General features: G+C 41.3%; 1 protein-coding gene across 1 annotated transcript in view; it reads left to right on the top strand.

Annotated features, from left to right (window-relative positions):
• Positions 1-10,686: 10,686 nt before the first annotated feature.
• LOC311118556 (ribitol-5-phosphate transferase FKTN-like) overlaps positions 10,687-26,628 on the top strand; it is a 34,394-nt gene continuing 18,452 nt past the window's right edge. Inside the window, exons 1-7 of the mRNA XM_084193346.1 lie at positions 10,687-10,748; positions 11,541-11,760; positions 11,901-11,957; positions 12,178-12,378; positions 16,127-16,404; positions 16,783-16,915; positions 17,038-17,167. Coding sequence (XP_084049472.1) covers positions 11,659-11,760; positions 11,901-11,957; positions 12,178-12,378; positions 16,127-16,404; positions 16,783-16,915; positions 17,038-17,167 — 901 coding nt within the window. The 5' untranslated portion in view covers positions 10,687-10,748; positions 11,541-11,658. The remainder of the gene's footprint in view (positions 10,749-11,540; positions 11,761-11,900; positions 11,958-12,177; positions 12,379-16,126; positions 16,405-16,782; positions 16,916-17,037; positions 17,168-26,628) is intronic.

The following is a 26,628-nucleotide window of genomic DNA, read 5'->3' as shown; positions in this document are numbered from 1 at the left end:
CTTTCCCTACTTGGAGTAAATTAGTGAACAACAACGCCCAGGCCTCTACTTCCGGTCTATACTTACTATCTACACCTTATGGACAGAGTTAATTTTACAATAATTCTATATCTATATATATATATATATATATATACACACACATATATATATATATATATATATATATATATATATATATATATATATATATATATATATACATATTTATTTATTTTTTTGCTCCTGAACTTCTTCTACTCTCAACCTCTCCGATCATTTTCATGATGTCCATCCGGTTTGCTTCTAAATGCCATATCTTTCTAACTGTGCTCTTTCCCAAAAGCTCCCAACATACAACCTATATACTTATTATGGACACAGTATGCTTACATTATTAGCTATCTTTGTTATTATTTGTTGTTATTTGTTATTAGTCCCATCCTTCAACTCTATTCAATACCTCCCATCTATCTCTTAACACCATCCATATAGGATTTCTATTTGCCATATATATTTCAACCATACTGTGATGTTTTACAAAAGTTCTGAACCTTTCTATTCTCATTGCTTCTACAGATTGTGAATTAAAAATAAACATTTTTGCTAAAAGTATTATTATATTATTGATTGATTGACTATGACTTTTCAGATCACCCAGTAATGCTATCTGCAAGGTTAGTTCCAGGTAAATATTGCAATCCTTTAGCCATTCCTGGACCTGTGTCCAAAAACAAGCTACAAATGGACAGAACCAAAACAAATGATCTAATGATTCTATCTCTTCACAGCAAAATCTGCAGAGCTGGGAAGATTGTATCCCCCATATAAATAACATTCTATTGGTAGCAAGAATTTTATATAATAATTTAAATTGAAAGATTCTAATTTTTGAATCCGGTGTCGTTTTGCGTGTCAGTTCATAAACACTATGCCATGGGATCGGTACGTCAAAGATCTCTTCCCAACTATTTTGCAATCTATATGGGACTGCTGTCAATCCTTTGGTCCTTAAGTGAAACTGATATACTTTTTTATTTATCACAGTTTTCCTTAACCAATTATGTTCTTTAATGCAAGGCCGACAGACAAGTTCCTTACTTTCTCCCCCTTCAACTTTCCTCTTCCACTTTTGCGGTAAGGCTGCAATTATTTGGTTGTAATTTTGGGTAGAGCAGACATTTCCATATGTTTTTATTAGCTGCATGTGCGACATAACTCCACCAGTCCTACCGATGATATCATTTACGAAGATTATACCTTTTTTAAACATTCTGTCAATAAATAAAGGTTTTTTGTCAATTAGTATATTTGAATTTAACCACAATATTTGTTGCATTATTTGTTCTGTCGTTTCTGGAGGATTAAATTGAAATTGCAACCAACTTTCTATGGCTTGTTTTAGAAATAATGACATTTGGGAGATTATTTCCTTTTCAAATAACTGAAAGTGAGAGGTTGTAATCTGAATAAAGGGAAAAAGGCCTTTCTTGAACAGTGGGTGAGACAATCTTACTAATTTGCTTGAGAACCAGTTCGGATTTAAGTATAACTTTTGGATGACTGAAGATTTTAGTGATAGGTCTAATGCTTTAATATTTAATAATTTCTGTCCTCCGAATTCATATTCATTATATAAATATGCTCTTTTAATTTTGTCTGGCTTGCCGTTCCAAATAAAATTGAATATTTTTTTCTCATATAATTTAAAAAACTGTTTGCTAGGCGTAGGCAAGACCATAAGCAAATAGGTAAACTGGGATAATACTAAAGAGTTAATCAGGGGGATTTTTCCACAAATTGACAGGTATTTTCCTTTCCATGGTAGTAAGATCTTATCTATTTTTGCTAACTTTCTATTAAAATTTATTGAAGTGAGATCATTTATTTCCTTTGGGATATGTATTCCGAGTATATCCACATCACCATCAGACCATTTTATTGGTAAACTACATGGTAATGTAAAAATTGTATTTTTTAGTGATCCAATACGTAATATAGTACATTTGTCATAATTTGGTTTTAATCCAGAGAGGTTAGAAAATGTATCTAGATCCTCTATGAGGCTGTGGATGGATTCTAGTTGTGGATCTAAAAGAAAACATGAATCATCTGCGTACAATGACACCTTTGTTTTTAAGCCCTGTATTTCTAATCCTCTGATATTATTATTGGATCTGATTTTAATAGCTAACATCTCGATGGCCACAATAAATAGATATGCCGATAGTGGACAACCTTGTTTCACTCCTCTTGACAGTTTGAAACTTTCTGAGAAATAGCCATTATTTACTATTTTACACCTAGGGTTACTATACATGATTTTGACCCATTTTATAAGAGATTCTCCAAAATTGAAATGCTCCAGGCATTTATATATGAATTCCAGTCGAACTTTATCAAATGCCTTTTCGAAGTCTGCTATGAATAGCAGGCCTGGTTTCCCATATTTTCCATAGTGTTCTATTGTTTCCAATACTTGCCTTATATTGTCTCCAATGTATCTTCCATGTAAAAAACCTGTCTGATTAGAATGAATAATATCCGACAATACCTTTTTAATTCTATGCGCTATACATTTTGCTAGGATTTTTGCATCACAACACTGAAGTGTAAGGGGCCTCCAATTTTGTAAATGGACTGGATCTTTATATTTTCCACTTGTATCCTGTTTCAGTAATAATGAGATCAGACCTTCTTCTTGAGTGTCAGATAATCTACCATTTACATAGGAGTGGTTAAAACATGCTAATAACGGTCCTCTTAGTATTTCAAAAAAGGTTTGGTATACCTCGATTGGTATGCCATCCAACCCTGGAGTTTTCCCGGACTTAAAGTCTTTAATTGCATCCAGAAGTTCCTCCTCTGTAATTTCACCTTCACATTAGTCTTTCTGTGTGGCTGTTAATTTGACATTACCAATAGGAAAAAAATATCTACAATTAGCTTCAGTTAGAGGAGATGGAGGCGACTGAAAAGAAAACATATGCTTAAAATACTTTGTTTCTTCCTTCAAAATATCATTAGGTGAATTATGGGTGACTCCGTCAATTGTAACCAGTTTCATTAAGTTCTTTTTGGTAGCATTCCTATGTTGAAGATTAAAAAAGAATTTTGTGCATTTTTCCCCATATTCCATCCAGTTTGCTTTATTTTTATAATATATTACACTTGATCTTTCTTGAATAAGTTTTTCCATTTCTTTTTGTTTTTCCTCTAATTTATTCTGAGCCTCTATGTTACAGTTTTTATTGCCATCTATCTGTTCTGTTAGACTTTCTATTTCCTTTCTTAGTATAAACTCTTTTGACCTAAATTGCTTTTGTTTTCGAGATGAGTACTGAATTGCATGGCCTCTAAAGGCACATTTAAAGGTGTCCCATACAATAAGGGGATTCGCTGTACCTAAGTTATGTTGGAAAAAGTCAGTTATAAATTCCTTTGTTCTAATTATAAATAAATTATCATCTAATAGGCTTTGATTAAATTTCCAATATCCTCGCCCACGTGGAAATTCAGTCAGAGTAATGTATATGCCTATTATATGATGGTCCGACCGCATTCTGTCCCCTATCAACACTTTTTTTTACTTTTGGTGCCAACGAGAATGAGATAAGAAAGAAGTCAAGACGACTAGCTTGATTCAGTCTCCGCCATGTATATCTCACTAGATCAGCATATTTAAGCCTCCATATATCTACTAGTTCTAATGTATCCATGACATTCACAATTTCCTTAAGAGCATGTGGGTGATTGTTTGTGGTGTGATTTCCTTTTCGGTCCATTGAGCTATTTAAAACAGTATTATAATCCCCCACCATAATAATATTGTCTTGAGTTGCTTGCAGGCTTGATAATTTATTATATATATTGTCAAAGAATTGTGGATCATCATTATTTGGTCCGTAAAGGTTAATGAGCCATATCTGTTTATTGTCCAATACCATATTTAAAATAATCCATCTACCTTGCGTATCTATTTGGACAATTTGCACATTCGGATCGAAATTACTATTAATTAATATCATCACCCCTTTTGAATTTCTTTGCCCATGGGAGAAGTATATTTCCCCCCCCCATTCTTTTTTCCACGCTACTTCATCTCGAATTGTTGAATGAGTTTCCTGTATACAATAGATATTATATTCCTTCTCTTTGAGCCATGTAAATATTGTTCTTCTTTTGTTATTATCAGCTAAGCCATTACAATTATAACTGGCTATACTTATTTCACCATACACCATAATGAGATACAAGTTTCAAGTCTATTTATCATTATATATGTTTGTAAATTTACCAATAAAAAATAGCGTAATGATTGAGTGTCCATATAGCTATACCGTGATATTTGCATTGCTACGGAGTAACCCTTCAATTGTTCTCCACTAATTCCCCCGCTAAAGCCCCTCCCCATCCCAAGTTGAGCCGTCATCCCAGTGATCAGCATCCCCCCCACGTCCCTCCGTATCCCTAAGGCCCTGAGAGGCCAGGACCCATCCATCGAAAACAGCACACAGTGCCACCCACAAAACAGAAGCAGGTTAACCGTCAAAAGCATTTCCAATGCTTTCACCTCTATATATATATATCTATATAACTATTTTTTTTATTTTTATTATGCATATCCTATTTTCCATCATTATCAATTAATATGCGTAATAATGTCGGCAGTTCACGCATAAGACTACAGGTTTACCGTTTTTGGTAAGATTACCGCTGACTCGTCCGAGGATGAAAGGGGGTTCAGTGGACAACGTCACCTTGGTAACATTTTTTTCAAATGTTAGGCTAGCCAGACTATCCACCAGACTATCCACCAGACTATCCACCAGACTATCCACCAGACTATCCACCAGACTATCCACCAGACTATCCACCAGACTATCCACCAGACTATCCACCAGACAGACTATCCACCAGACTATCCACCAGACTATCCACCAGACTATCCACCAGACTATCCACCAGACAGACTATCCACCAGACTATCCACCAGACTATCCAGACTATCCACCAGACTATCCACCAGACTATCCACCAGACTATCCAGACTATCCACCAGACTATCCACCAGACTATCCACCAGACTATCCACCAGACTATCCACCAGACTATCCACCAGACTATCCACCAGACTATCCACCAGACTATCCACCAGACTATCCACCAGACTATCCACCAGACTATCCACCAGACTATCCACCAGACTATCCACCAGACTATCCACCAGACTATCCCCCAGACTATCCACCAGACTATCCACCAGACTATCCACCAGACTATCCACCAGACTATCCCCCAGACTATCCACCAGACTATCCACCAGACTATCCACCAGACTATCCACCAGACTATCCACCAGACTATCCACCAGACTATCCACCAGACTATCCCCCAGACTATCCACCAGACTATCCACCAGACTATCCACCAGACTATCCACCAGACTATCCACCAGACAGACTATCCACCAGACTATCCACCAGACTATCCACCAGACTATCCACCAGACTATCCACTAGACTATCCACCAGACTATCCACCAGACTATCCACCAGACTATCCACCAGACTATCCACCAGACTATCCACCAGACTATCCACCAGACTATCCACCAGACTATCCACCAGACTATCCACCAGACTATCCACCAGACTATCCACCAGACAGACTATCCACCAGACTATCCACCAGACTATCCACCAGACTATCCACCAGACTATCCACTAGACTATCCACCAGACTATCCACCAGACTATCCACCAGACTATCCACCAGACTATCCACCAGACTATCCACCAGACTATCCACCAGACTATCCACCAGACTATCCACCAGACTATACACCAGACTATCCCCCAGACTATCCACCAGACTATCCACCAGACTATCCACTAGACTATCCACCAGACTATCCACCAGACTATCCACCAGACTATCCACTAGACTATCCACCAGACTATCCACCAGACTATCCACCAGACTATCCACCAGACTATCCAGACTATCCACCAGACTATCCCCCAGACTATCCCCCAGACTATCCACCAGACTATCCACCAGACTATCCACCAGACTATCCACCAGACTATCCACCAGACTATCCACCAGACTATCCACCAGACTATCCACCAGACTATCCCCCAGACTATCCACCACCAGACTATCCACCAGACTATCCACCAGACTATCCACCAGACTATCCACCAGACTATCCACCAGACTATCCACCAGACTATCCACCAGACTATCCACCAGACTATCCACCAGACTATCCACCAGACTATCCACCAGACTATCCACCAGACTATCCACCAGACTATCCACCAGACTATCCAGACTATCCACCAGACTATCCACCAGACTATCCACCAGACTATCCACCAGACTATCCCCCAGACTATCCACCACCAGACTATCCACCAGACTATCCACCAGACTATCCACCAGACTATCCAGACTATCCCCCAGACTATCCACCAGACTATCAACCAGACTATCCACTAGACTATCCACCAGACTATCCACCAGACTATCCACCAGACTATCCACCAGACTATCCAGACTATCCACTAGACTATCCACCAGACTATCCACCAGACTATCCACCAGACTATCCACCAGACTATCCAGACTATCCACTAGACTATCCACCAGACTATCCACCAGACTATCCACCAGACTATCCACCAGACTATCCACCAGACTATCAACCAGACTATCCACTAGACTATCCACCAGACTATCCACCAGACTATCCACCAGACTATCCACCAGACTATCCACCAGACAGACTATCCACCAGACTATCCACCAGACTATCCAGACTATCCACCAGACTATCCACCAGACTATCAACCAGACTATCCACTAGACTATCCACCAGACTATCCACCAGACTATCCACCAGACTATCCACCAGACTATCCACCAGACTATCCACCAGACTATCCACCAGACTATCCACCAGACTATCCACCAGACTATCCACCAGACTATCCACTAGACTATCCACCAGACTATCCACCAGACTATCCACCAGACTATCCACCAGACTATCCACCAGACACCAGACTATCCACCAGACTATCCCCCAGACTATCCACCAGACTATCCACCAGACTATCCACCAGACTATCCCCCAGACTATCCACCAGACTATCCACCAGACTATCCACCAGACTATCCACCAGACTATCCCCCAGACTATCCCCCAGACTATCCACCAGACTATCCACCAGACTATCCCCCAGACTATCCACCAGACTATCCCCCAGACTATCCACCAGACTATCCACCAGACTATCCACCAGACTATCCACCAGACTATCCACCAGACTATCCCCCAGACTATCCACCAGACTATCCACCAGACTATCCACCAGACTATCCACCAGACTATCCACAGACTATCCACCAGACTATCCCCCAGACTATCCACCAGACTATCCTAACCGACAAGGTCGTCACTAGTTACTACAGCCACAAAGTCAGAAGGCCCGCCTACTCGACCAATCAGATAGAGTGTGGTGACGCGTATGCCTCCCCAGTTTGCAGCGCCAGACGAGAGACATTCGTTTATTTTATCTATTGATCCATCAATGATTTGGTTATTTATTAGATATAGTAAAACCAACCGTTATAAATGCAGTGTTAATCGGATGTCTTATTCAAACTCAGCTTGCAAGCTTATGTTTTCAATTACTCAGTTACTTGTCTTAACCCAAAACAGGTTTACTCCAATATCTACAAGCATTCCGCTACACCCGCGAATAACATCTGCTAAACATGTGTATGTGACCAATAACATTTGATTTGATTTGCATATATTAATTCTTTTTAAAATGGTATGTAGACAAACAAATTGACACATCTTGATTTTACATGTTTATTTTCAAAATCCACAAGTAAAACATACAGTTTCACATAAATGTTCACCGAAATTTATATTTTAGAAATTGGCTGATTTTAAGATATACTTCAACCCTGTTACTTTATTTGGCACCTAGACACTTACTACAGTCATTTATTTATTTAACTTAACATAGCCCTGCAGTCCACCTTTTTGGTATTTTGTACCAGTTTCCATCTCTGTACGAAGGCATGGTCTTCAAGCTATGGAAGATGGCAAAACATGTAATAATAATAATCATTGATTGGACTTCCATGGCTCTTTTCTAGACATCCAAAGCTCTTTACAGTGTAAGGGGAAACTCACCACCCTAACCCCACTCTATAAAGGAGAAACTCACCACAATAACCCCACTCTATACAGGGGAAACTCACCACCCTAACCCCACTCTATACAGGGGAAACTCACCACCCTAACCCCACTCTATACAGGGGAAACTCACCACCCTAACCCCACTCTATACAGGGGAAACTCACCACCATAACCCCACTCTATACAGGGGAAACTCACCACCCTAACCCCACTCTATACAGGGGAAACTCACCACCCTAACCCCACTCTATACAGGGGAAGCTCACCACCCTAACCCCACTCTATACAGGGGAAACTCACCACCCTAACCCCAATCTATACAGGGGAAACTCACCACTCTAACCCCACTCTATACAGGGGAAACTCACCACCCTAACCCCACTCTATACAGGGGAAACTCACCACCCTAACCCCACTCTATACAGGGGAAACTCACCACCCTAACCCCACTCTATACAGGGGAAACTCACCACCCTAACCCCAATCTATACAGGGGAAACTCACCACTCTAACCCCACTCTATACAGGGGAAACTCACCACCCTAACCCCACTCTATACAGGGGAAACTCACCACCATAACCCCACTCTATACAGGGGAAACTCACCACCCTAACCCCACTCTATACAGGGGAAACTCACCACCCTAACCCCAATCTATACAGGGGAAACTCACCACCCTAACCCCAATCTATACAGGGGAAACTCACCACTCTAACCCCACTCTATACAGGGGAAACTCACCACCCTAACCCCACTCTATACAGGGGAAACTCACCACCCTAACCCCACTCTATACAGGGGAAACTCACCACCCTAACACCACTCTATACAGGGGAAACTCACCACCCTAACCCCAATCTATACAGGGGAAACTCACCACTCTAACCCCACTCTATACAGGGGAAACTCACCACCCTAACCCCACTCTATACAGGGGAAACTCACCACCATAACCCCACTCTATACAGGGGAAACTCACCACCCTAACCCCACTCTATACAGGGGAAACTCACCACCCTAACCCCAATCTATACAGGGGAAACTCACCACCCTAACCCCAATCTATACAGGGGAAACTCACCACTCTAACCCCACTCTATACAGGGGAAACTCACCACCCTAACCCCACTCTATACAGGGGAAACTCACCACCCTAACCCCATTGGGGCGCACAATTGGCCCAGCGTTGTCCGGGTTTGGCCGGTGTAGGCGGTCATTGTAAATAAGAATTTGTTCTTAACTGACTTGCCTAGTTAAATAAAGGTTAAATAAATAAATAAAAATTACATCCTCTTTATTTGTATTTATTTGATTGGCCCATCCACCCCCTCTTCGGAGGACAAAAGTAACTTTGTTTTACATTTTAGTTTTTTACAGATATTTTGTTACACATACATTTTACATTCATGGTACCTTTATAGGGAGGCTATATATTTCTCTTTGGCTTTTGTTTGGCAGTCTGTGTTTCCCCTGGTAGCATTCATACGTCTTTGTGCCGACATGAAACGGAACACCATTAAATGGGAGGCTTTTACTCTCCCAGCTGAGTTGTTTTCCTGCCAAAGGCTGTGCATCTGTTGAAGGTCAAGAATATGATATATTACTATTAGAATGAAAGGCTTGTAGGGAAACTAACAACGTTGCTCTATCAAATAGAATAACTCCTCTGTTCTTGGCATGGAATCCCTTATGCTAGCTAGCTAGCTCATTTTAGATGAGTGTAGCTACTTTTGCCCCAAACCTTTGTCCCTTTTCAATGTTATGAATTGGATTTACGTTGCCAATTGCAGCTCTTGTTCCTGAATGTATTTTTGGTCCAGATATGCCAGAACCGCGTTTTCACACTCCCTCATCTGATTGGTCGAGGAGGCGTCAAAAGCTAACCCTAACCCCTTTCCTAACCTTCACCTAAATATCTTAACCTGCTACTTGAATTATCCTAACCTGCTGCGTAAATTCTCCTAACTTGCTACGAAAAGTAAAATCTGATTCTGAAGTTAATTTCACAAAAGCTGGATCCCTTCTAGCCAAGAAGCCATCAGACAGCTCAGCGCAGACGGCCGCCGAGAGCATCAAAACGTCTGCAGGAGACTGCCTGACTGATTTACAAATCACATTGCATCATAAATATCCACTCATTATCGTTTGTAGATCAGTCAGTCACAATTTACCCATGATACATAGCGGTTTTGAGCCTCTGGAACATGGCCAATGACATGCTCGCTCCAACTGACATTTGATTTCAGATAATTATCTCAATTATGTGTGGCTGTTATTCTATGTGAGGCGTATGAGTCAGTCACCTTGCGGTATTCCTTCCTACTGTCATATAATGTCATACCATAGACAGGTAAGGGGTAAGGGATTAGTTCTAAATATCTTTGGTCGTACTCTCACAAAATACAACGTATTCCAGACCAGCAGGAGGCGATGCAACTTGATGTTAACTGACGGTGAACAACGTCACTGTTATAGAAGAAGACATCAGTTTGTTTGGATTTTGTTAGCTAGGACGTTAACGGCACAAAGACAAAACTGGCTTTGGTAAGTTAAACTGCCATTCAGGTATTTTCGATCTAGGACCATTATTATCCAGCTAGCTGGCATTTTCATCAGTGCTCTGTGACCGTTATAACAGTGTCATAACACTCGGTTTATCGGTGTGTCCCCTGATAATGATTATGCTGTTTGCTGGGCCCATCGGCTGTCTAGGCTAATGCACCGGTAGCATCATAACGTTATTTCTGTCCCGAGTAATTTCAGGGCTGTAATGTCTTCTCTCAGTTACACTAAATGTAACTACTTCAAAGTGACATCTGTGTCAACATGAAATGCAGTGCTACATTTTTTTGCTGAAGAGTAGATGGAGACTGTACAGTACCTACACCAGGGATGGGAAACTTTGATGGTGGTGGGGGGGCCACCAAAAAAGTCAGAACTCATCATGAGGGTCCGCAGGGGGTCGCGGGTCGCGGGTCTGCTACCCACATCCATACCCACACCTGCAGTCAGAGCCGGACCTAGCCTTTTGGGGGCCCTATGCGAAGTTTTCACATAACAAAATAAAAATTGGTGATGCACTACCAAATTTCAAAATTTCACCTTGTGTATTCTACTATTCTAACTCTCAACAGTAAGTTGAGACCCCGACCGAGTTCCTAAAAAACTATAAACAGGCCTATATTTTTTTTTTCCTTCCGTTTTTGGAAATTGAAGGGGGGGGGGGCGTCCCTCCAGTTGCCTATCCCTGACATACACTGTAGTGAGTTGCATCTCTCTCTCTCTCTCTCTCTCTCTCTCTCTCTCTCTCTCTCTCTCTCTCTCTCTCTCTCTCAGTATCCCTGCCATCTGATGAACATGGTTAGCGGACCACCTGAGGCTCTGCAACACTGCTACTGCTCTACCACAGATGAAATCTTTGGCTCTACTGTGCCAGAGCAACTAAGGAGGACTGATGCTTCGCTTTAACAAAACAACGGTTCTGGCCCTCCTCATAGCTACCAGCTCTGTTTTCCTCCTGTTCCAGCTCTATCACTACAGACAGCATGTCTCTCAGGTGGGTTGAACTTGACCACATAAGTTTGCTGTAAATCTATGCATGGATATTGACCCACTGGCTGGCCTATTTTTGCCATACAAACTGGAAGTAATGTGCTTGCGTTCACCACAATGTTTAAACTGTTGATGTCGTTTTAGAATGGACCACATATCTTTGGCAGGACAGTGCATCTGTCAGGAAAGGATACTCAATGGGTAAGCTCTTTATAGGCGAGAGCTTCTATTCCATGACTGTTTTCCCCACAGATAAACAACACATATACAGAATGACCTACCGCTAATCTTTGAATAGAACCTATGTTGGGTTAAAATGAAGAATAGTCTGTCTATTTGAGTAACCTGTCATTTCCAGTCCTCTGAACAATATGCAGTAATGGGTGTGGTGTTGTTGTTGAATCGTGACCCTGTCCTACAGCAGGTGGTGAAGAAGTTCATGGGGCTGGTCCATAAGTACAACCTGCCAGTGTTCCTGGTGGACACAGCCTCTCTAGGACTCCTCTCTCAGGACTCTATGCTGCTGAGAGACGGCCTGGTTAAAGAACCCCACTGCAATTTCCTCTGCACTAACAGAGACGTCCTCACCTTCGCTCTGCTCAGCAACCTCTGGAAATACGACGTAAGGAATTAACGGCTATAGAGCTATAGATATAGAGATATAGAGCTAGATATAGAGATATAGAGCTAGATATAGAGATATAGAGCTAGATATAGAGATATAGAGCTAGATATAGAGCTAGATATAGAGATTTAGAGCTAGATATAGAGATATAGAGCTAGATATAGAGATATAGAGCTAGATATAGAGATATAGAGCTAGATATAGAGCTAGATATAGAGATATAGAGCTAGATATAGAGCTATAGATATAGAGATATAGAGCTATAGATATAGAGATATAGAGCTAGATATAGAGATATAGAGCTAGATATAGAGATATAGAGCTAGATATAGAGATATAGAGCTAGATATAGAGATATAGAGCTAGATATAGAGATATAGAGCTAGATATAGAGCTAGATATAGAGATATAGAGCTAGATGTAGAGAAATAGAGCTATAGATATAGAGATATAGAGCTAGATATAGAGATATAGAGCTAGATATAGAGATATAGAGCTAGATATAGAGATATAGAGCTAGATATAGAGATATAGAGCTAGAGATATAGAGCTAGATATAGAGATATAGAGCTAGATATAGAGCTAGATATAGAGATATAGAGCTAGATATAGAGATATAGAGCTATAGATATAGAGATATAGAGCTATAGATATAGAGATATAGAGCTAGATATAGAGATATAGAGCTAGATATAGAGATATAGAGCTAGATATAGAGATATAGAGCTAGATATAGAGATATAGAGCTAGATATAGAGATATAGAGCTAGATATAGAGCTAGATATAGAGATATAGAGCTAGATGTAGAGAAATAGAGCTATAGATATAGAGATATAGAGCTAGATATAGAGATATAGAGCTAGATATAGAGATATAGAGCTAGATATAGAGATATAGAGCTAGATATAGAGATATAGAGCTAGAGATATATAGCTAGATATAGAGATATAGAGCTAGATATAGAGATATAGAGCTAGATATAGAGATATAGAGCTAGATATAGAGCTAGATATAGATATATAGAGCTAGATATAGAGATATAGAGCTAGATATAGAGATATAGAGCTAGATATAGAGATATAGAGCTAGATATAGAGATATAGAGCTAGATATAGAGCTAGATATAGAGCTATAGATATAGAGCTAGATATAGAGATATAGAGCTAGATATAGAGATATAGAGCTAGATATAGAGATAGATATAGAGATAGATATAGAGATATAGAGCTAGATATAGAGATATAGAGCTAGATATAGAGATAGATATAGAGATATAGAGCTAGATATAGAGATATAGAGCTAGATATAGAGATATAGAGATAGATATAGAGATATAGAGCTAGATATAGAGATATAGAGCTAGATATAGAGCTAGATATAGAGCTAGATATAGAGATATAGAGCTAGATATAGAGATATAGAGCTAGATATAGAGATATAGAGCTATAGATATAGAGATATAGAGATAGATATAGAGATATAGAGATAGATATAGAGATATAGAGATAGATATAGAGATATATAGAGAGAGAGATATATAGAGCTAGATATAGATCTATATATAGAGAGATATATAGTGCTAGATATAGATATATATAGAGAGAGAGATATATAGAGCTAGATATAGATCTATATACAGTGGGGAAAAAAAGTATTTAGTCAGCCACCAATTATGCAAGTTCTCCCACTTAAAAAGATGAGAGAGGCCTGTAATTTTCATCATAGGTACACGTCAACTATGACAGGCAAATTGAGAAAAAAAATCCAGAAAATCACATTGTAGGATTTTTTATGAATTTATTTGCAAATTATGGTGGAAAATAAGTATTTGGTCACCTACAAACAAGCAAGATTTCTGGCTCTCACAGACCTGTAACTTCTTCTTTAAGAGGCTCCTCTGTCCTCCACTCGTTACCTGTATTAATGGCACCTGTTTGAACTTGTTATCAGTATAAAAGACACCTGTCCACAACCTCAAACAGTCACACTCCAAACTCCACTATGGCCAAGACCAAAGAGCTGTCAAAGGACACCAGAAACAAAATTGTAGACCTGCACCAGGCTGGGAAGACTGAATCTGCAATGGGTAAGCAGCTTGGTTTGAAGAAATCAACTGTGGGAGCAATTATTAGGAAATGGAAGGCATACAAGACCACTGATAATCTCCCTCGATCTGGGGCTCCACGCAAGATCTCACCCCGTGGGGTCAAAATGATCACAAGAACGGTGAGCAAAAACCCAGAACCACACGGGGGGACCTAGTGAATGACCTGCAGAGAGCTGGGACCAAAGTAACAAAGCCTACCATCAGTAACACACTACGCCGCCAGGGACTCAAATCCTGCAGTGCCAGACGTGTCCCCCTGCTTAAGCCAGTACATGTCCAGGCCCGTCTGAAGTTTGCTAGAGTGCATTTGGATGATCCAGAAGAGGATTGGGAGAATGTCATATGGTCAGATGAAACCAAAATATAACTTTTGGGTAAAAACTCAACTCGTCGTGTTTGGAGGACAAAGAATGCTGAGTTGCATCCAAAGAACACCATACCTACTGTGAAGCATGGGGGTGGAAACATCATGCTTTGGGGCTGTTTTTCTGCAAAGGGACCAGGACGACTGATCCGTGTAAAGGAAATAATGAATTGGGCCATGTATCGTGAGATTTTAAGTGAAAACCTCCTTCCATCAGCAAGGGCATTGAAGATGAAACGGGGCTGGGTCTTTCAGCATGACAATGATCCCAAACACACCGCCCGGGCAACGAAGGAGTGGCTTCGTAAGAAGCATTTCAAGGTCCTGGAGTGGCCTAGCCAGTCTCCAGATCTCAACCCCATAGAAAATCTTTGGAGGGAGTTGAAAGTCCGTGTTGCCCAGCGACAGCCCCAAAACATCACTGCTCTAGAGGAGATCTGCATGGAGGAATGGGCCAAAATAATATAATATAATAAATAATATAATATGCCATTTAGCAGACGCTTTTATCCAAAGCGACTTACAGTCATGCGTGCATACATTTTTGTGTATGGGTGGTCCCGGGGATCGAACCCACTACCTTGGCGTTACAAGCGCTGTGCTCTACCAGCTGAGCTACAAAATACCAGCAACAGTGTGTGAAAACCTTGTGAAGACTTACAGAAAACTTTTGACCTGTGTCATTGCCAACAAAGGGTATATAACAAAGTATTGAGAAACTTTTGTTATTGACCAAATACTTATTTTCCACCATAATTTGCAAATAAATTCATTAAAAATCCTACAATGTGATTTTCTGGATTTTCTTTTCTCAATTTGTCTGTCATAGTTGACGTGTACCTATGATGAAAATTACAGGCCTCTCTCATCTTTTTAAGTGGGAGAACTTGCACAATTGGTGGCTGACTAAATACTTTTTTTCCCCACTGTATATAGAGAGAGATATAGTGCTAGATATAGATATATATAGAGAGAGAGATATATAGAGCTAGATATGAAGCTAGCTATAGAGATGTAGAACTGTTTGGTTTAGAGCTGTTTCTCTAATAATGTCCTCATTTGATTCTAAGCAGAGCTTTGTTTTCATTATAACGTCCTTGGAGTGATAGGTTTGACTTCTCTGACATGTCCAGTAGTTATTTGAACAGAAGCCTGGGTTTTATTCATTAGCACACACCGTAGCTAAATGTTTTTAGCTAAAAGTTTCTGTCCTTTTTCTTTCCATTTGGTGCCTAATGAACATGACCCTGGTATCTGTCTGTGTTGTGGTCAGCCTGGTTTGGTGGCAGCAGCTGAAGAGAAGGGCTTCGAACTGTTGGAGGTGCGAGGGAAAGACCCTCGATTGGTCAGCATGGACGACCTATCAGGAAACGAGATCCCCCTCCACTTCCTGTTCCGTCTCCAAGGTTACGTGGTCCACGTGGTGGTCCTGTACGAGCGCAGCGGGAACTACCTGTGGCACGGCGCCCTGCGACTCAAACCAAACATGGACAGGAAGTTCGCCCCCTTCAGAAGGCTGGACTATGGCCGCAACGCTGGAGCCTATGACAGGTAGGCAGACACCAGGGGGGGCGGTGTATTCATTAGTGCATATAGTAGCAAAACCTTTTGCCAACGAAAACAGTAGTTTCTAATTGGATAAGTTCAAGTTAGTCTCTTCCCGTTTTGGACGGTTTTCTTCCATTTGGTTCTATAGTGAATACACCCCAGCCCTTCTTTCCTCTGTACTTGCTTCTTCTGTAAACCTCCCATTCCTTAGAACAGTCCGGAAACAACACCGTAAGGGGTCATACATGCTCATGACAAGTCTTACAGTGCATTATAACTGCATCATAATGCATTATACCTGCAGACATTGAGTATTTGTAAATAACCACAGAAGGCTGACGATTGTGAGGAAACGTAGCTTGGTTGTCTCTCTCCTGTCAGGCCAGAGCTGGTAATGACCACGTTGGATGGGCTGGATGTCCGGATCCCCAGGAACATCTCTGGATTCCTGACTGAATATTCCCAGGCTCGTTTTCTGGAGTGCAGATACAGGGACGCTCGCTCCTTCTTCCAGGTCTGTAGTTTCAAGTCTCACTATTCCATAGATAGCGCACTACTTTTGACCAGGACCCATTGGGCCTTTGGACTTTGGTTTAGTCCACTACATCTAACCAGGGTTGTTCTCTGTTGAATCAGCTGTACCCTGATGACACATCTCCTGAGGCAATGAACTTCAGGATGAAAGCTAAGGCTCTGCTCCACCTAGCTGCCAGGACCCTCACTGAGCTCCGAGTCCCCTTCTGGCTGAGTAGTGGTACCTGCCTGGGTAAGACCTTACATAACCCTACATAACCCTAACCCTACATAACCCTACATAACCCTAACCCTACATAACCCTACATATCCCTAACCCTACATAACCCTACATATCCCTAACCCTACATAACCCTACATATCCCTACATATCCCTACATATCCCTAACCCTACATAACCACAACCCTACATATCCCTAACCCTACATATCCCTAACCCTACATAACCCTACATATCCCTAACCCAGGACCCTCACTGAGCTCCGAGTCCCCTTCTGGCTGAGTAGTGGTACCTGCCTGGGTAAGACCTTACATAACTCCAACCCTACATATCCCTACATATCCCTAACCCTACATAACCCTACATATCCCTAACCCTACATAACTCCAACCCTACATATCCCCAACCCTACATATCCCTAACCCTACATATCCCTAACCCTACATAACCCTACATATCCCTAACCCTACATAACTCCAACCCTACATAACCCTACATATCCCTAACCCTACATAACCCTACATATCCCTAACCCTACATAACCCTACATAACCCTACATATCCCTAACCCTACATATCCCTAACCCTACATAACCACAACCCTACATATCCCTAACCCTACATATCCCTAACCCTACATAACCACAACCCTACATATCCCTAACCCTACATATCCCTAATTCTACATAACCCTAACCCTACATAACCCTACATAACCCTACATATCCCTAACCCTACATAACCCTACATAACCCTACATATCCCTAACCCTACATAACCACAACCCTACATATCCCTAACCCTACATAACCACAACCCTACATATCCCTAACCCTACATAACCACAACCCTACATATCCCTAACCCTACATAACCACAACCCTACATATCCCTAACCCTACATAACCACAACCCTACATAACCCTACATATCCCTAACCCTACATAACCACAACCCTACATATCCCTAACCCTACATAACCACAACCCTACATATCCCTAACCCTACATAACCCTACATATCCCTAACCCTACATAACCCTACATATCCCTAACCCTACATAACCCTACATATCCCTAACCCGACATAACCACAACCCTACATATCCCTAACCCTACATAACCATGACCCTACATATCCCTAACCCGACATAACCACAACCCTACATATCCCTAACCCTACATAACCTTACATATCCCTAACCCTACATAACCCTACATATCCCTAACCCTACATAACCATGACCCTACATATCCCTAACCCGACATAACCACAACCCTACATATCCCTAACCCTACATATCCCTAACCCTACATAACTCCAACCCTACACAACCCTACATATCCCTAACTCTACATAACTCCAACCCTACATAACCCTACATATCCCTAACCCTACATAACCACAACCCTACATATCCCTAACCCTACATAACCCTAACCCTACATAACCCTACATATCCCTAACCCTACATTACCACAACCCTACATATCCCTAGTTATCCATAACCCTACATAACACTACATATCCCTAACCCTACATAATCCAACACTACATAACCCTACATATCCCTAACCCTACATATCCCTAACCCTACATATCCCTAACCCTACATAACCCTACATATCCCTAACCCTAACCCAGGACCCTCACTGAGCTCCGAGTCCCCTTCTGGCTGAGTAGTGGTACCTGCCTGGGTAAGACCCTACATAACCCTACATAACCCTACATAACCCTAACCCTACATAACCCTAACCCTACATATCCCTACATATCCCTAACCCTACATAACCACAACCCTATATAACCCTAACCCTACATAACCACAACCCTACATATCCATAACCCTAACCCTACATAACCCTACATATCCCTAACCCTACATAACCACAACCCTACATATCCCTAACCCTACATGACCACAACCCTACATATCCCTAACCCTACATATCCCTAACCCTACATAACCCTAACCCTACATAACCACAACCCTACATATCCCTAACCCTACATATCCCTAACCCTACATAACCCTAACCCTACATAACCACAACCCTACATATCCCTAACCCTACATATCCCTAACCCTACACATCCCTAACCCTACATATCCCTAACCCTACATAACCCTAACCCTACATAACCCTAACCCTACATAACCACAACCCTACATATCCCTAACCCTACATATCCCTAACCCTACATAACCCTAACCCTACATAACCATAACCCTAACCCTACATATCCCTAACCCTACATATCCTTAACCCTACATATCCCTAACCCTACATAACCCTAACCCAACATATCCCTAACCCTACATAACCCTAACCCTACATATCCCTAACCCTACATAACCCTACCCCTACATATCCTTAACCCTACATATCCCTAACCCTACATATCCCTAACCCTACATAACCCTAACCCTACATAACCCTAACCCTACATAACCCTAACCCTACATAACCCTACATAACCCTACATATCCCTAACCCTACATATCCCTAACCCTACATAACCCTACATAACCCTAACCCTACATATCCCTAACCCTACATAACCCTACATAACCCTACATATCCCTAACCCTACATATCCCTAACCCAACATATCCCTAACCCTACATAACCCTAACCCTACATATCCCTAACCCTACATAACCCTACATAACCCTACATATCCCTAACCCTACATATCCCTAACCCTACATATCCCTAACCCTACATATCCCTAACCCTACATATCCCTAACCCTACATATCCCTAACCCTACATAACCACAACCCTACATAACCCTAACCCTACATAACCACAACCCTACATATCCCTAACCCTACATATCCCTAACCCTACATAACCCTAACCCTACATAACCCTAACCCAACATATCCCTAACCCTACATAACCCTAACCCTACATAACCCTACATAACCCTACATATCCCTAACCCTACATATCCCTAACCCTACATATCCATAACCCTACATATCCCTAACCCTACATAACCCTACATATCCCTAACCCTACATAACCACAACCCTACATATCCCTAACCCTACATATCCCTAACCACTCACGGAGCTCCAAGTCCCCCTCTGGCTCAGCAGTAGCACTTGCCTTGATAAGACTGCGCTACATAACCATGAACAACAACAACAACAACAACTACAACTACAACTACAACTACAACTACAACTACAACTACAACTACTACTACTACTACTACTACTACTACTACTACTACTACTACTACTACTACTACTACTACTACTACTACTACTACTACTACTACTTCTTCTTCTTCTTCTTCTTCTTCTTCTTCTTCACACTACATATTCAAGCTTTTATCCCATTGAACATTTACACTGTCACGCTCAACTGACTTGTCCATATGGTTATTGTGATATACAGTGGGGAAAAAAAGTATTTAGTCAGCCACCAATTGTGAAAGTTCTCCCACTTAAAAAGATGAGACAGGCCTGTCATTTTCATCATAGGTACACGTCAACTATGACAGACAAAATGAGAAAAAAAAATACAGAAAATCACATTGTAGGATTTTTTATGAATTTATTTGCAAATTATGGTGGAAAATAAGTATTTGGTCACCTACAAACAAGCAAGATTTCTGGTTCTCACAGACCTGTAACTTCTTCTTTAAGAGGCTCCTCTGTCCTCCACTCATTACCTGTATTAATGGCACCTGTTTGAACTTGTTATCAGTATAAAAGACACCTGTCCACAACCTCAAACAGTCACACTCCAAACTCCACTATGGCCAAGACCAAAGAGCTGTCAAAGGACACCAGAAACAAAATGGTAGACCTGCACCAGGCTGGGAAGACTGAATCTGCAATAGGTAAGCAGCTTGGTTTGAAGAAATCAACTGTGGGAGCAATGATTAGGAAATGGAAGACATACAAGACCACTGATAATCTCCCTCGATCTGGGGCTCCACGCAAGATCTCACCCCGTGGGGTCAAAATGATCACAAGAACGGTGAGCAAAAATCCCAGAACCACACGGGGGGACCTAGTGAATGACCTGCAGAGAGCTGGGACCAAAGTAACAAAGCCTACCATCAGTAACACACTACGCCGCCAGGGACTCAAATCCTGCAGTGCAAGACGTGTCCCCCTGCTTAAGCCAGTACATGTCCAGGCCCGTCTGAAGTTTGCTAGAGTGCATTTGGATGATCCAGAAGAGGATTGGGAGAATGTCATATGGTCAGATGAAACTCAGATGAAACTTTTTGGTAAAAACTCAACTCGTCGTGTTTGGAGGACAAAGAATGCTGAGTTGCATCCAAAGAACACCATACCTACTGTGAAGCATGGGGGTGGAAACATCATGCTTTGGGGCTGTTTTTCTGCAAAGGGACCAGGACGACTGATCCGTGTAAAGGAAAGAATGAATGGGGCCATGTATCGTGAGATTTTGAGTGAAAACCTCCTTCCATCAGCAAGGGCATTGAAGATGAAACGTGGCTGGGTCTTTCAGCATGACAATGATCCCAAACACACCGCCCGGGCAACGAAGGAGTGGCTTCGTAAGAAGCATTTCAAGGTCCTGGAGTGGCCTAGCCAGTCTCCAGATCTCAACCCCATAGAAAATCTTTGGAGGGAGTTGAAAGTCCGTGTTGGAGATCTGGATGGAGGAATGGGCCAAAATACCAGCAGCAGTGTGTGAAAACCTTGTGAAGACTTACAGAAAACGTTTGACCTGTGTCATTGCCAACAAAGGGTATATAACAAAGTATTGAGACACTTTTGTTATTGACCAAATACTTATTTTCCACCATAATTTGCAAATAAATTCATTAAAAATCCTACAATGTGATTTTCAGGATTTTTTTTCCTCATTTTGTCTGTCATAGTTGACGTGTACCTATGATGAAAATTACAGGCCTCTCTCATCTTTTTAAGTGGGAGAACTTGCACAATTGGTGGCTGACTAAATACTTTTTTTCCCCACTGTATAGCAAAAAGTCATTATTGAATTGTGTTAAAAAAGTATAATAAATCAATTTAATACACACCATCACAATAAATCCATGATTTATTTTAGGCAGGTCTAAAGAAACATTATGATATGAAGATAATGTATTTCAGAAGAACAGAATAGGAGTTGGCCTAGTGCATGTTATCTGGCTATGCTCCATGCCATAGGCTGTCGGCTTGTTCGTTAAGCAGACAAGATATGCTCATAAATCCTGTGACATTATTTTATATTAAATGATTTTATAGTAAGAAGAATATAATTGAACTTAGCTGAATAAAATAGAAAGGATATTTTTCCCATTCCGGAACGATTGCGCATATGAAGTGGCTATGTTGAGCATAAAAGTGATCATTTGAAACAGGTCTTATAAATTAGATTTAGAGTTATTTGGCAACTTTAGTTACTAACAAATCCAAACATATGTGGGCTGCATGATGTAACTATAGGCTATTGATGATTTGCAAAAAAAGCTTGTGCTTGGTTCCTTGCCTCAGGCAGCACACGCTGTTCTCTCATCAAGTGACCATATTTTCACCCATCAGACTATTCTCAATTTAATCTTGCCTTTACTAATATGTCAAATTTGTTTAGATTTAGAATGGCCCATAATCAAATGCAGTATCACTCCCTACAGTATCATTACCTACAGTATCACTCCCTACAGTATCTCTCCCTACAGTATCATTACCTACAGTATCACTCCCTACAGTATCACTCCCTACAGTATCACTCCCTACAATATCACTCCCTACAGTATCATTACCTACAGTATCACTCCCTACAGTATCACTCCCTACAGTATCATTGCCTACAGTATCATTACCTACAGTATCATTACCTACAGTATCACTCCCTACAGTATCACTCCCTACAGTATCACTCCCTACAGTATCATTACCTACAGTATCATTACCTACAGTATCATTACCTACAGTATCACTCCCTACAGTATCACTCCCTACAGTATCACTCCCTACAGTATCATTACCTACAGTATCACTCCCTACAGTATCATTACCTACAGTATCACTCCCTACAGTATCATTACCTACAGTATCACTCCCTACAGTATCTCTCCCTACAGTATCATTACCTACAGTATCACTCCCTACAGTATCACTCCCTACAGTATCACTCCCTACAGTATCATTACCTACAGTATCATTACCTACAGTATCACTCCCTACAGTATCACTCCCTACAGTATCATTACCTACAGTATCATTACCTACAGTATCACTCCCTACAGTATCACTCCCTACAGTATCATTACCTACAGTATCATTACCTACAGTATCACTCCCTACAGTATCACTCCCTACAGTATCACTCCCTACAGTATCATTACCTACAGTATCACTCCCTACAGTATCACTCCCTACAGTATCACTCCCTACAGTATCATTACCTACAGTATCACTCCCTACAGTATCATTACCTACAGTATCACTCCCTACAGTATCACTCCCTACAGTATCACTCCCTACAGTATCATTACCTACAGTATCACTCCCTACAGTATCACTCCCTACAGTATCATTACCTACAGTATCACTCCCTACAATATCATTACCTACAGTATCACTCCCTACAATATCATTACCTACAGTATCACTCCCTACAGTATCACTCCCTACAGTATCTCTCCCTACAGTATCATTACCTACAGTATCATTACCTACAGTATCACTCCCTACAGTATCACTCCCTACAATATCATTACCTACAGTATCACTCCCTACAATATCACTTCCTACAGTATCACTCCCTACAGTATCACTCCCTACAGTATCACTCCCTACAGTATCACTCCCTTCAGTATCATTACCTACAGTATCACTCCCTACAGTATCACTCCCTACAGTATCATTACCTACAGTATCACTCCCTACAGTATCACTCCCTACAGTATCACTCCCTACAGTATCACTCCCTACAGTATCATTACCTGCAGTATCTCTCCCTACAGTATCACTCCCTACAGTATCACTCCCTACAGTATCATTACCTACAGTATCACTCCCTACAATATCATTACCTACAGTATCACTCCCTACAATATCACTCCCTACAGTATCTCTCCCTACAGTATCATTACCTACAGTATCATTACCTACAGTATCACTCCCTACAGTATCACTCCCTACAATATCATTACCTACAGTATCACTCCCTACAATATCACTTCCTACAGTATCACTCCCTACAGTATCACTCCCTACAGTATCACTCCCTACAGTATCACTCCCTGCAGTATCACTCCCTACAGTATCACTCCCTACAATATCATTACCTACAGTATCACTCCCTACAATATCATTACCTACAGTATCACTCCCTACAGTATCACTCCCTACAGTATCTTTCCCTACAGTATCATTACCTACAGTATCATTACCTACAGTATCACTCCCTACAGTATCACTCCCTACAATATCATTACCTACAGTATCACTCCCTACAATATCACTTCCTACAGTATCACTCCCTACAGTATCACTCCCTACAGTATCACTCCCTACAGTATCACTCCCTTCAGTATCATTACCTACAGTATCACTCCCTACAGTATCACTCCCTACAGTATCATTACCTACAGTATCACTCCCTACAGTATCACTCCCTACAGTATCACTCCCTACAGTATCACTCCCTACAGTATCATTACCTGCAGTATCTCTCCCTACAGTATCACTCCCTACAGTATCACTCCCTACAGTATCATTACCTACAGTATCACTCCCTACAATATCATTACCTACAGTATCACTCCCTACAATATCATTACCTACAGTATCACTCCCTACAGTATCACTCCCTACAGTATCTCTCCCTACAGTATCATTACCTACAGTATCTCTCCCTACAATATCATTACCTGCAGTATCACTCCCTACAGTATCTCTCCCTACAGTATCATTACCTACAGTATCTCTCCCTACAATATCATTACCTACAGTATCACTCCCTACAGTATCACTCCCTACAGTATCATTACCTACAGTATCACTCCCTACAGTATCACTCCCTACAGTATCACTCCCTACAGTATCACTCCCTACAGTATTACTCCCTACAGTATCACTCCCTACAGTATCATTACCTACAGTATCACTCCCTACAGTATCACTCCCTACAGTATCACTCCCTACAGTATCTCTCCCTACAGTATCATTACCTACAGTATCTCTCCCTACAATATCATTACCTGCAGTATCACTCCCTACAGTATCTCTCCCTACAGTATCACTCCCTACAGTATCACTCCCTACAGTATCACTCCCTACAGTATCTCTCCCTACAGTATCACTCCCTACAGTATCACTCCCTACAGTATCATTACCTACAGTATCACTCCCTACAGTATCACTCCCTACAGTATCACTCCCTACAGTATCATTACCTACAGTATCATTACCTACAGTATCACTCCCTACAGTATCACTCCCTACAGTATCATTACCTACAGTATCACTCCCTACAGTATCTCTCCCTACAGTATCACTCCCTACAGTATCATTACCTACAGTATCATTACCTACAGTATCTCTCCCTACAGTATCATTACCTACAGTATCACTTCCTACAGTATCACTCCCTACAGTATCACTCCCTACAGTATCACTCCCTACAGTATCACTCCCTTCAGTATCATTACCTACAGTATCACTCCCTACAGTATCACTCCCTACAGTATCATTACCTACAGTATCACTCCCTACAGTATCACTCCCTACAGTATCACTCCCTACAGTATCATTACCTACAGTATCACTCCCTACAGTATCACTCCCTACAGTATCACTCCCTACAGTATCATTACCTACAGTATCATTACCTACAGTATCACTCCCTACAGTATCACTCCCTACAGTATCACTCCCTACAGTATCACTCCCTACAGTATCACTCCCTACAGTATCATTACCTACAGTATCACTCCCTACAGTATCACTCCCTACAGTATTACTCCCTACAGTATCACTCCCTACAGTATCACTCCCTACAGTATCATTACCTACAGTATCACTCCCTACAGTATCACTCCCTACAGTATCACTCCCTACAGTATCACTCCCTACAGTATCATTACCTACAGTATCATTACCTACAGTATCACTCCCTACAGTATCACTCCCTACAGTATCATTACCTACAGTATCCCTACCTACAGTATCATTACCTACAGTATCATTACCTACAGTATCACTCCCTACAGTATCTCTCCCTACAGTATCACTCCCTACAGTATCATTACCTACAGTATCCCTACCTACAGTATCACTCCCTACAGTATCATTACCTACAGTATCACTCCCTACAGTATCACTCCCTACAGTATCCCTACCTACAGTATCACTCCCTACAGTATCATTACCTACAGTATCACTCCCTACAGTATCACTCCCTACAGTATCTCTCCCTACAGTATCATTACCTACAGTATTACTCCCTACAGTATCCCTACCT

The sequence above is a fragment of the Coregonus lavaretus genome (assembly GCF_964263955.1).
Source record: "Coregonus lavaretus genome assembly, contig: HAP1_SCAFFOLD_236, whole genome shotgun sequence".
NCBI classification, from domain to species: Eukaryota; Metazoa; Chordata; class Actinopteri; order Salmoniformes; family Salmonidae; genus Coregonus; species Coregonus lavaretus.
This window is presented reverse-complemented; position numbering and strand designations above follow the sequence as displayed.